At 32.8% G+C, this 13,444-nt stretch overlaps 2 protein-coding genes across 2 annotated transcripts; both read right to left on the minus strand.

The window, feature by feature from the left end:
- Nucleotides 1-1,925: 1,925 nt before the first annotated feature.
- POLD4 (polymerase delta 4) lies at nucleotides 1,926-3,291 on the minus strand. The gene is made up of 2 exons (XM_022300501.2): nucleotides 3,083-3,291; nucleotides 1,926-2,343 (listed from the first exon to the last, which is right to left on the minus strand). Exons 1-2 carry the CDS (start codon nucleotides 3,249-3,251, stop codon nucleotides 2,150-2,152), a joined length of 363 nt encoding a protein of 120 aa, XP_022156193.1. The 5' UTR covers nucleotides 3,252-3,291; the 3' UTR covers nucleotides 1,926-2,149.
- Nucleotides 3,292-6,099: 2,808 nt separating this feature from the next.
- On the minus strand, nucleotides 6,100-9,173 carry LOC111022675 (putative glycerol-3-phosphate transporter 1). The gene is made up of 3 exons (XM_088125963.1): nucleotides 8,970-9,173; nucleotides 7,245-8,281; nucleotides 6,100-7,074 (listed from the first exon to the last, which is right to left on the minus strand). Exons 2-3 carry the CDS (start codon nucleotides 8,242-8,244, stop codon nucleotides 6,515-6,517), a joined length of 1,560 nt encoding a protein of 519 aa, XP_087982089.1. The 5' UTR covers nucleotides 8,245-8,281; nucleotides 8,970-9,173; the 3' UTR covers nucleotides 6,100-6,514.
- Between the last annotated feature and the right edge of the window lie 4,271 nt (nucleotides 9,174-13,444).

Genomic DNA, 13,444 nt, shown 5'->3' on the forward strand with positions numbered 1-13,444 from the left:
TCTTATTATAAGACTAGTTGAAGATATGGATATCACATAGTTTTTAACTGTGTTGTCCAATGAGTTGGAGACAGAGTACTGCATTGTCGTTCATACTGTGGATACCCGCATTGACTTCATAGATGGAAGTGGGAAACCATTTCGAACCAATGTAAATTTCAACATCTACCCTAGCTTTGAGAGTTATACTCTCACGGACCCCATGAATGGAGGTGAGACATTAGTACAGATATCCTACCATAAATGCAAGAAACTTATACTAATGGATCCGAGTCGAGTCAAATTCATGGTTTCCCGTCCAACGTTGTATTGAAAAAAAATTGTGCTTTTCTAAGCAAGGAAGAATTGAGCCTTAAAGGGGGCAAAACAGTAAAATCCAACAAAAAAAGTTGGTTTTAAAGTGTCTTGGTACCTCCTTTCTTCTAATTACTTAGATGGCAGAATATGAGATATTAGGAAATATGTGGAGGATATTGATGTTGTAAAGAATGATCATAGGCAGGCAACCTCAATGATGGTCCGTCAGTGTGCGAAAACAATCATGGACATGAAAAGTAATTGTTGTCTTCGGGATATTATTAATTACACTTGAAAGAACCATGATGTTAATATTAGTTATTACAAACCTTGGAGAAGTAAATAGAAAGCATTGGAATCAATTATGGGGTCAGCCGAAGAGTCATATAAATATAAATATATATATATATACAAGGAAATAAATAATGCCCCTAATTAAAAACTTGATTTTCTACCACTACTATTGTTCAACAAATTTCTTCATCTTTTAAGAACAAAAAATGTCTTCCTCTATTAGTCTAGTTTCTTTCTCACCAACATATACCATTGCTAAGCTTTCTTTCTTCAATGCATGTGCATGACTTCTCCTATAAACGACGTGATTTTGACTAAAGCTCTTATCCTCAAATCTATTTCCTCTCCTAATCGACACTATCGACATCATTTTAAATCAGACTAAAATCCTTTGATTTGTTTACGATTCTCTACGATAGGTGTCCACATATAATATATTCAAAACCATGTTACATTTCCACCCTTTTAATGGAAAAACTAATGACATTATTGTTCTTTTCTTAAAAAAAAAAATAATAATAATAAAAAAGATTAAAGGTTAAAATACAACTTTTAAACAACTTTGACATCATTAAAAATATACTCAAATACTCAATAGCATAATAGAAACCTATCATGTGCTACCTTTGCCCATGTGTACCATTAATTTTACGATTCACCTCCGCATTATTTCCTTCTTCATTTTAACAAGAAAAAAGTTGATGGAAGGATAGATTTAAAGTAAAAATAAATCTTTGAATAATAAGAATATAATTAAAACCTATCCTAAAGTTCTCAGCATTTTATATAATTTAACCTTATGTTAATATATAAATGAAAATTTTAAAAATACAATAGAATCTTTGTAAGACTCTGGCAAAATTCGGTATAGTGCTGTAATCTTCTATATATATTGTTTCCATAAGACTTCCCTTACCAATCATAACCCCTTCCATTTTTCAACTCCTTCATTTTCTCTAATATAGTTTGGCATTCATACACACTTCTCAGATATACAACATATAAATTTGATCAACATAACGGTTATTCTAACATAATCAAGAGAATTCAACATACAGAACCTGCAGAACTGCATATTCCACAGTGTTCCAACTCCGTGGGCACCAGGACGAGAGTGAACCTCGTGAACAAGAAAACAGTGAACTGGGATTGTCTGAATTGAATAACATTTTAAATAAACCAAGAAACCAAATGCTATAGCTTTTCATGTTCACATACTCATTATCTAATCTTCCTCCTCATTCTATGTAGTTCAATCCACAGACATCTTAGCCACACATTAAACCAAGTTAGAAACTTAAAAACATTTGAGCTGATATAGCAACAAACCTAGGAAAGGAAGAAAGTGACCAACTTTTGCTATACAATTACTCATTAGAGGTCTGCAAAACACATTACTGACAAGTAAATAACTTGAGAGCCAACATCAGCAAACATTTGAGCACATTCATATCATAGGAAAAGAGGGCATCATCATTTCAGCCAGAGGCTGAACATTTTGTTCAAAAGCACAGGCTTCATACATTAACCAAACATAACACAGACAGCATAGTGGCGTTCAAACTCGGCCATCCCACAAGCACTCTAACTGCACTTCGCCAGCCTTTAAGAGTGTCTCAATGTCTTTTGGAGGGTTCAAACCAAACTTACGAGCACGCTCCCACCGTTCCATTCTAGTCATTCCAAGGCAAGGACCATAGGCACTGTTCATATCAAATTGCCTCAGCATATTCTCAGACTCGCTGTAATCATCTAAAACAAAATTCAAAATGAAACAAACTGCAGTTATAAAAATTGATGAAGCAAAAAGTATGTGTGTTTACAAACATCCCAATAGTATAGCCATATAAAGCATCCAAACACATCAGTACACAGTAAAAAGTTAAATAAATCTAAAAATTTGAAGCCCTTAATCCAACTATTGAAGAACTATATTGTAATTGATACCCAACATCTTCTCGAGTGCAACGTGCTTAATCCTTCATAATCACAAGGCATAAGCATAAACATATTAATTGGAGTTATTTTACAGTCGAAAGATTAAGAAATCCAAACTATTGATGTACTTAATTCAACTATTTCATAATTGATACCCAACAACTTCTTGAGTGGAACGTGCATAATCCTTCATAATCACAAGGCATAAGTCTAAACATATTAATTGGATAGCATTCCACAGTCGAAAGATCAATAAAACCAAACAATGTACGTCCTTAATTCAAGTATTGAACTGAATTTGACACCCAAGAACTTCCCGACTGAAACGTGCTTAATCAATCATATTCACAAAGCATAAGTCTGAACAAAATTAAACGGATAAAAAAATTTCAGTCGAAAAGTTAAAAAACCCTAACACCGGATGGCCTCCTAATAGCAAGAACATCCGGAATCTTCTGGACTAAGAAACGTGCTGAAACGCCATAATCACGAGGCATAAGTCCATAGGGTTATTTACAGAAACAAGGGTAATTATAGTTTAAAGAGACCTAACCTAACGAAGAAACGAGAGCCGGCGGGTGAACGGCGTCGGAGGCGGAAGCGGCAGCGTTGGCCGGAGATTTGGTCTTCCGGGAAGAGGGCTTGGGCTTGGGCTTAGAGATTCCGCCCTTTTTCGTTTGCTTGTAGAAATCCTTCATCCCTCCTCGCGCCGATGTCGCCATCTCTGATTTTCAAAATTTTGAATTTGTTCTTCTCGATCTGAACTCAACTCTTCCTTTTATATTGAGCCTAATGTTATCTGGGCCGGGGCACAATCGGGTTATCGGCCCATGTTTCTTTTTTAGTTTTCAAAATTCGTACAAATATCACATTTATATATATAGATAATGTTTTGTTTTAGAAACTTATTTACATTTTAATTTTTTTTTAATTTTACACTTTTAGATTTCTTTAGGTAGGATTTTATTTTAATTTCAATTTCATCATTATTTATTGCATTTAATTTATTATAGTTATTTGTTTTTTTCTTTATATATAAAAAATTTAATTCCATAAATTATTATTATAATCATTTAATTGTGGCCCATACTAATTTTCAACAAAAACATCTTTTGAAGTCTCAATAAACATATATCCACATACTCAAAAAATATATTCAAAATCACAGTATATATCCACTTATATAATTGCATATATACATTCAAAATCACTATATAGTATATATCCGCATATCTGCATATATACAAGTTGAGTTATAAGATATATCCTAATCAAAGCACTATAATATATATCCTCATATATACAATATTTCACACGAAATCAGAAATGGAAAACGACCGTTGGAATGCAAACCTTTCAATCGGGAGATGAACTGCTCTGGTAACTGAGAAAAATGGAGGCGGTTGGAGATGAAGGCAGGCAAACGTCGGTCGAAGACGAAGGCATGCAAAAACGACCGAAGAAGAATCGACGAAAATCTCCTCTCGAAGGGGATAAACGCAGACGAAATGCTTTTGCAACAGAGAAAAACGGAGCTGGTCGGAGAGGAAGGCAGACAGCGACGGACGGTCGAAGGAAGAAAAGAAAAATGGTCGGAAGAAAAAGAAAGGGGTGAGTTTCGAAAATGGATGGTTTTTTGGGGTTTTGAGACTTTTTAATTTTGGAAAGTATCGTTAGCACATTTTAAAGGGTTTTACCTCCCAATTTACCAATTTTAGATTTTAATAATTATTTAATATTGAGATAGATCAAAGAATATACTAGTAGTTGTTTCATGACAAAAGCGTAAATTCTATACGTTTTAATCATTTTACGATTTCTAAATAGACCATCTATGTACTAATCTGTTTTTTTTGGTAACATACCTGAAAATGAATCTTAATTTAAACAATAAACTACTAATAGTTACCGATCAATTATGTAGTTGGATCTAAAACAGTATTACTTTATTAATTAATATATATGTTATAAATTTTGGATAATTATTATTTTGCAATATTATATAATTTATAAGTATATTAAAAAAAATTATATAATTTATAATATGTTTATTTTACCTATTTTAATTTTAACAAAAATGAAATGAGTCGATAATATGAAATATGAAAGAGTTTATTTATCAATGTTTTATCATTTTCAATATAATTCTACATGCTGAAAAATCATAATTTCCATTATTTGGATGAAACGTAATTTGGATCGCATACCAAGCAAGCCTAATCTTTAATAGTTGTCCAGTGAGTCTCCAAATTTTAAAAATTCTTAAATCTCAATTTTGTATCTAATACGTCAATTATCTATAAGGTTTTTTTTTTTAATTTAAAGACTTATTAGACACAAATTTTTTTTTGACATATACTTAAATTATTAAAAAGTGTTTAATGTGTCTACCAAACTTATTATAGAGAAAATCAAGAATCTATTAGAAACTACTGTAAAGCATCAAAATTTAACCTGAAAAAATATAGTTTACTTTTTGTTTTGGTTTTGAATTCTTTTATATTTTTAACGTAAGCTTCTTTTTTTTTATGTAAAATTATATGAATGTATGTGTGTGTGTGTATATATAAAATAATGTTTAAATTCTAATTTAGTATTTGAATTTTCAAATTTGCTTTATTTTTGTTTTAATTTCTGAATTCGGAAAATAAATATTTCAATTAGAAGCTTGGACATTTCTACCCACGAAAGAAAATTAAAACCCTAAAAAATGAAAACAAATAAAAATAGTGGATTTTCATAGAAGCATGAAACATGACCTAGTGGCATGAAAACAGCAGCACAATTTCTTCCTTTTTGATTTAAAAAAAAAAACCAAAAGGATTCTACACTCGTTTTTTTGGAGGGAAATATACAAAATTTAAAATATTTAGAAAAGACAAAATTTTAATATCATTACTTTAACTAACCATAAATAATTTTAAAAAATAATGACAACAAAATATGATCAATAATTTAAATGCTCGTCATTGTCGTATGCATTATTCATTCAACACTTAAAAAAAAAATTGAAAAGGAATGAGTAGAACCAAAGGCAAGTTAGAAAAATGTTAGAAGTCTTAATTCCGAGACGTGGCCTGCCCCTAGGTTTGATTTTTAAAATATTTTTTAATTATAAACTAAACATCATATTATAAGTTGGTTCATGTCCTTCCAACTTTAGTTATTTTAGTATTTTTAAAATATTCGTTTTAATCTATATTCTTTCAAAAAGTTATCATTTTGATACATATTGACAAAATTTTAAATAAATTCTACAAAACATTTTAATATAAAGCAATGGTTAGACTTCAAGAAATATATCGAGGATAATGCGGCGTCGTAATTGTGATAAAAAAAAATAGAGATTAAAAATAAAATTAAGGGATCAAAATGATCACTTTTAAAATACCCAAACTAACCTTTTGAAGATAAAATTAAAATGAACCAAAATTGAAAAATAAATATTTTGAAAGTACATAATTAAAATGAACCAAATGTAAAAATAAACAGACCAAAATAATATTATAGTCGAGATTAAACTATCTATCTTTGACATAGTAATCGAGGAAATTGGAACTTACGACGAAGTAGGCTAGGAGTTCTTGTTTCTCCTCTGTAACTTTTTTTTTTATCATTTAATAAATTCACACCATGAAAAGTGCCTTCTGCCCTAGATTTACATGCTTAATTCCTGGTGTTTCAGGATCACAACTTTTAACTTTCTACCATAATGCAAAATAATGTACAATACCAAACTCACTTTCTTCCACCATATTCAACAAACTATATCATTCATGGGAGAAGCTGTGACAAAATCCTCTCCTTGAATGAACAACACTTTGGGGGAGATCTTCATCTTCTCCCCTGGCCCCGAAAAAAAGGGGAAAAATCGTTAACGACCACGGTTCTGATTCAATGTTCAAAACCTTCTTATGAAATAAACACGGGCTAAATACAATGGCATTGTGCAGTTGTTGTCGTTGTTGTCGTCGTCATTGCTAGCTCACACTTCGAGTACTGGACTCCTGGATGTAACCCTTCCTCTCAATCTCGACTCTTCGATTTTTGCAGTCACCTCAGCTATAACAAGCCTTGTCAAAAACAGCCCTGCTATTAGAGCTGAAGCCATCAGCATAATGAACACCGAACTCCAGCTTTTAGCTGATAAATATCCGGTTAACAATGGTCCAATCGCAGCCCCAACTGAGCCAGTACCGTCGATGATTGCTGTCACAGTAGCAAGTGCTCTAGAGTTCCCTTCCAGTGAACTGTGGGTTCCCAAATCAGCAGAGACAGCCGTTGTTATAAGAGCATATGGCCCATTGACAAACATGCCAGTGATGAACATGAGAGCTATATTCATAGTCACGGATACGTGACCGTAGTTTCGGTAGCAGTAGAGGGCCGGAATAGCACAGTACATGAAACTTGCAGCTGTTATGGCTCTAGCACCAAGGCGATCAGAAATATGACCAGCCAGAATTCCTCCTACCACCCCACCGATATCGAACAACGTTGAAAGGTTTCCTGCTGTGGTACTTGACAAATATTGCCCGTCGATAACTGTAAGAGCCATTAGCCACAAGTTAGTTCCATCGTATTAGGAATGCTTATCATTTTGAAACAGAAGAATATGACAGATCATGAATCAAATAAGAACATTCTAATGCCAAAATTTATCTTTCATTTTTAAAGATCTCATAAGCAAATAAGAAAGAGAAATGAAGCTCTACCTGTGTGGCTAATGTAGAAAGGGAGCCAGTAAAGAAATGTATAAGCCACCAATTTGGCAAAGAAGAGGCAAAATGCAAAAGGCGCAACGCCGGGAATTCTCCATGCTTCCATAAAACCGACTGCTTTATCAGTCTCCGATGCAGATTTCAATAGAGGTTCTGTAATTCCCTCCCCAATCTTCCTAGGAGAGTCCAAGTCATCCCCTTCTTTATCGATCCCAACCGACTCTGGATGCACGGGAAGAAGCAGAAACACTACCAAACCCGTAAAGGCAATGATAAAACCAGGAACAACCAAGGACCAACCCCAGCCATAGCTCAACAAGGCAGATGCAACCAGAGAGCCACTAATGTTGCCAACAGATGTGTGAGCATTCCATATTCCCATTATTAGACCTCTCTTGCTCTTTCCAAACCAATTACCGACCACCGCAACAACGGAAGGCCAGCCCGTGGATTGGAACAGGCCAGCAATCATTTGAACTATCAAGTAGTAAGAAAAAGTATGGATGTTTGCCCAATATCCAATTCCAAAGAGCGAAGTAAACAGACCAGTTCCCAGCATTCCCACAGTTAAAAATATCCTCAAATCCGTTCTATCGCCCAATTGGCCAGAGAAGTACATTCCCCCAGCATATACGCCTAGGAAAGCCAAATCAAGCTCACCTAGTAAAGATGTCCCTTCTGCTGCATCAAATGGAGCCCAACCACCTGCAGAGAGCGACACACGGTTACTACTATTAACCGGTGCACGCAAATAGCTCGATTTCCATGGGAACTTCAAGCCCAATTCGGGAGATAGCGGATCAAGGGCGCTCTTAACAATGCTCGTAGTTTTTCGAGAGGCATGGTAGTTAGCATAAGCCAAGAATGTGACAAGTAGAACAATGGCTTGGTGAGCCTTGTAGGAAAGAGGCCTTTTCCTTATCCACTCCAAAAATCTGATACCATAAGGCTTCCTGTGATTTACTTCACGTTCAGATTCTGATAATGATCCCATTACCAACTCTTAGGGTGAAGGAGACGAGATTGAATATCTGCAGAAAATTACAGAATCTCACATTAGGCAGATTTTCAAAAAGAAGGCGATCCTCCAGTCCAGTTCACAAAATTCAATTACGAATTAAGAATTTAGTCAGACGAGACGATCCTTCAGTTAAACGTGTATTTAGATGCAGAGCCTCAAGTATAGGCCAATCAGAAGTTGGCAAATAAAACCCCAGAAACAAAATTGGACTAGGAAGGTTCCAATCCCAATAGTTTGAAACAAGAAGAAAAATAAGTTTCCAGACAGATTCTCAAAGAAATAGCAAACTGAAAACCAAACTCAACAAACTTCATTAAGATCAAAATCACGATCCAACTCGCCCAAACACAAACCACGAAAACCGTCGGAAAGTTATAATAGAAACCATCGAACAAATCCGTATTCTACAACCCCTCCGCAACAAAAACCCAAATGAAAAAACAACCAAATCAATGTTCTAATCGCAGTAACGTAAAGAAAAAACCAACAGAAAAATCATATAGCTACAAAATGATTCATCCAACCCAGAGACCGTTGCTTGAACAGAATGAAAACGCTTACATGTTGATCCAAGACGAAGAAGAGATATTTCAGAAAAGCAAAGGGGCGAAGGAAATTCGAACAGAAAGAAGATTAGAAACGAAGAAAACATATTGACTTGGGAGATACGCATATTATGTTTTTGGTAGAAACTGCACCTTAGAATCGAAAAAAATGGGGTCGTTGGGCTTTCTGCGCGCTATATTCCTCTCTCCTGAGCTCTTGAATCTCGATTTCTCTCTCTCTAAAGCTTCCCTCTGCCTTGTTTTCAGGATCTCTCAACGAACAGAGTCGCTCGCTCAGTTTTCTCCTCCTTTTATTTATTTATATTTTTTTTCTTTCTTCTCATATAGACAATGGAACTCTATGCGGCGGATTCTTAATAGCCGATGGCAATCACTATTTTGCCCTTGTGAAATTACCTTAAAGCCCTTCCCTCGTTTTCTAATCCCATTTCAGTTTCCTTCCCTCAAATGGGTTCCCTTCGGACGAAAATACCCCTGCAGTTTTTTTTCCTTTTCTTTAATTGGAAATAATAAAAGAAACCGCTTATAGTTCCTCTTTCCTCTTTCTCTTTCTCCCTATCGTATCGTTTTTTTATTAATAATTTTTATTTTGTCCTTTTTTTTAATTCAAAAATTGCTGTGTGAGAACGAGAAATCAAAATATCAACTCAAAAATGATAATAAGTATTTTATTTATTGAACAATGGTTGTAATTTTATTTTTTTTCCCTCTATTGAATTTAATGTACGTTTTGATATTTTTTAAAGAAAAATACTCGACTCTTTAACGGTGAGGATTAATAAGTTGTCAATTTTTCAACGATGGTGAGGACAAGTATTTTTTTTTCTAAATGTATTTTGTTGATTTTTTTTTATGATATAATAGAAATATAAAGATGTAATAAAGAGAGATGTTACTATTTGAATATTAATAGATTTAAAGAGGCCTAATATTACAATGAAAAGTTAAAAGATCGAACAAAGTTTCACGATAGACATATTTTTTAGCATTTCAACGCTTCCTTTAACGAAAAAATAGGAAGAAAATTTTCCAACTAAAAAAGTCTTAGAGTATTTTGAAAAATTCCCCAAAAATTAAAGCTACATATATATAGTCGTCGTCGATAATTTAACCATTGATTAAAATATTTGGATATAATGCCACTAAATATTTCTAAAATTTCCAAAAACACTTGATCAAACCCCAATAATTCAATATCTATGGTCTTTTTCATGTAATTAGTTTTTCAAAAAGTTTGAAAGCTACTTTGAAAAATATGTTAAAGCTACACGAAAAGTATATAATCCAAAATATCTGACTTGATTAGAAGTTAACATTTATCTTGTTCATCTCATATATTTCAATGGTAGAAGTGAAACTTTTTAGATGAATATAAATTTATTTTTTATATTTTAAAAGTTTTAATACACCTTTAAATTTAAATTTTCAATTTTGTGTTTAATAAGTCATTGTCATTAATGTGAGTTTAGACATTGGATAGAGGGTAAACAAATGACATGTAATTTAATTAGTGTTTTTCGAACTAATTCGAACTATTTGTCTACCCCACGTAATTTTTAAATAATGTCTACGTGGCATATAATTTTTGTTCAGTTGACAAGTTTTCGATAATGGTATGTTAACACAAAATTTAAAGTTCATTAACCACGTAAGAATATTTTGTAGCATATTAGATGGGAATGAAAATAATTTAATTCTTAATTGAAATAATTTTTATAAACTCATTGATTTACTCCTTGATCACATCACAAGAACCAATTTTCTAATTTGCTAGTTTTTCGGAAAATAAATGTGAATGATTCTTTCTTATCTTGAACCTAGAAAGCAGACCTTTTTTAAATAATAATAAAAGAAAAAACATGATTGAATAGATTATCTTCTATATTAAAAACTAAATAAAAATAATTTTGAAATGTAGCTTGTCATATTGTAGAATGGTATATGAGTTGGCTTTTCAGAAAATATAAATATAAAAATATATAAGAATTAGACAAGAAATGGAAATTGATAAGCTTATGAAAAGGATATAGAACCCTTCATTTTCAATTCAAATACAAATTTGTCCAAATTTGATGAAATTTGATGGGTTGAGATTTGCATGCATTTCCAATTATTGGTGTTGGTTGCCTGTGGAATCTCTATCAAATATTACAACTTTTTGCAAAAGCACTTCCCAATTTGATAATTCCAATTTTTGGTCCCCTTTGTAAGACTTTTCTCTAGTACAATTTTGGATTTTTTTTTTATTTTAAATAATGTGGAAGGGGATATTCTTCTATTTTAATACCTAAAATGTTGGTTGATAATCATTTTTTGGTTTTAGTTTTCTGATTTAAAAAAATATATATCCTTGTTTTTTAACAATTTCGTTGATTAACTTTTCATCTCTCTCATGACATAATTCTAAGCCAAATTTCAAAAATAATAATAAGTTTTTGAAAACTACTCTTTTTTATTTTCAAAATTTGGCCTAGATTTTGAAAATGGTTATAAAAGCTATATAACAAAACAAAGTAACATAGTTCAGCGGTAGTTGACATATATCTCCAATCAAAAGATTATAAGTTTGATCCAAAAATGAAATGTTGTCATATTTTTTAACGTTAGAATGATTAATTTGTGTTAGGATTTTGAAATCAATAATCACTGAAAAATAACAAATAAAAAAATTCAGAGGGCACAGCTAAGCTAATGTTACAGTAACAGACACGCCCGTCTTTGTCTTCCATGGGGGCCCACACCAAAATCATGCTGTTCCAATAATTATCCCTCCTAGTCCTATCGTCCCTCACCGCGACCGTACACTCCATCCTCACATTACATATAAAATTCGTTCCATTCAATATTCCATATTCGCATCACATCACTTCCTATTCCTAATACTACAAATTAAATGATATGATATGTTTTGGATCGCTATTTTTTTTACCACTTGTTATGGGTAAATACTTTGTGCTATGTTCACTTGAAACGAGGCTAAAAATCTGATCAAATTCAATTGAATTAGACTTGAATGAGTTGATCTATTCAAATGAGGAGACTTCATCTATAAATAAGAAGATAGTGTTGGTCGAAGCTCGAATCCAAATCCTAAATCCTTTGTCAGATTAAGATATTGAAATATGTTGAGCTTAGCAACATATCGATATATAAATTTGTTGGAGGTCAAAGATCGGAGCTCGAATTCAAATCCTGCATCCACCCCTCTAATTCAACGATTCAAGTTGATAGAGATTTAAATCTCTAAAATCAAGGAGATAAAAAATATTCTGATCAGCTGAATGAGGTTCATTTCAAAAAATGTCTTGAAATCAAGAAATTTTGTATTTCTTTTATTTTATAATATTGTTATGGAATTTTTCCTCGTGGATTTAGTGTTGAAATGGGTAGGTTTACACCTCAAAAACTTTATTAATTGCTCATATAGTGAATATTTAAATTTATATGTTTTTTTTTACTAATTTAAATGTACTACCCATATGTCTGTCGAATTAGTAATGAGAAAAAAATTTCAATTTTTACTCTTCAACTTAATAACTTAATAATGTGACTTAATTTTTACACTACATTTTTAATTAAAAACACAACACAAATCCACCCTCCAATTTTTTCAGAAATAATTAAAAACTCTCAAAACCTATTAATTTCATAGAAAATCAAGCACTAACAAATCAATACATAAAATCAAGTCATAGTAAATTGCCAACATAGACCTGGTCAAAAAAAAAAAATCGAATTTTCACTCCCATATATTGTAAAAAAAAAACATAGTAAATCAATGCAAAAACTGACCATTAAATGAACTCTCAAATATAATTTTATCTCACTTCCAACAAAAAAGTTGATCTTAATGTTGTCTCTTTTTTAAGCCTGTACAACGTATTTATATGTAAATGTTTTTTGAATTTAAAAGATATATAGTGGATGATGGAACCATCCACGATAATATGTGCTTTATCCACTAAGTTAAGATCAAAATGACATTTGTAATCCATTCATCTAAGTCTAAGGTCCGTCGATGAAATTGAAAGTTTAGGATAAAAAATTTACGGGGCAAGTTGAGTGGTAGAAAACTAAAATTTTCTAATTTTATTTCCTAAAAGAATATTATAAATCTTTTTTTCCTTATCAAGCACAAATTACATAGTTAAAAATTAAAATTAAAATTAGTTTCTTTTAATGGAAGGAAACGCAGACAACAATTTCGGTACAGTTGTCCAAATTTTGAATTCCATCCGACGACGGGGAAGGGCATTTCGGTCAATTCCACAAGGAAGCGTATGGACGGGCAAAGTGGTGAATAAGCAAAGTTTAGTAGGGGTAGAATGGTCACTGAAAAATAGAATTAAATTTAATTAATTGGAAGGTGGCGGCAACGGATATTCGCATATGCGGACGGAATAATTCCTGACGAGGCGGGGAATATCCGCCTCTGCTGTGGGCTGTTGGGGCCCACTGGATTTTGGGTGACGTGGAAAACTTAGTGGCGTGGAATAAATGGAAGTGATGACGCTGGCAAGCAACGGATGCCACGTGGACTCCCGAAACGCTAGGCTCCGGGCTGCTGCCCGTTCCCTGTCCACTGCCCGTCAACTTCACCTTCAGTT

The sequence above is a fragment of the Momordica charantia genome, assembly GCF_013281855.1.
Source record: "Momordica charantia cultivar OHB3-1 chromosome 6 unlocalized genomic scaffold, Mcharantia_2.0 BLBB01000006.1, whole genome shotgun sequence".
In the NCBI taxonomy this organism is placed as follows: Eukaryota; Viridiplantae; Streptophyta; class Magnoliopsida; order Cucurbitales; family Cucurbitaceae; genus Momordica; species Momordica charantia.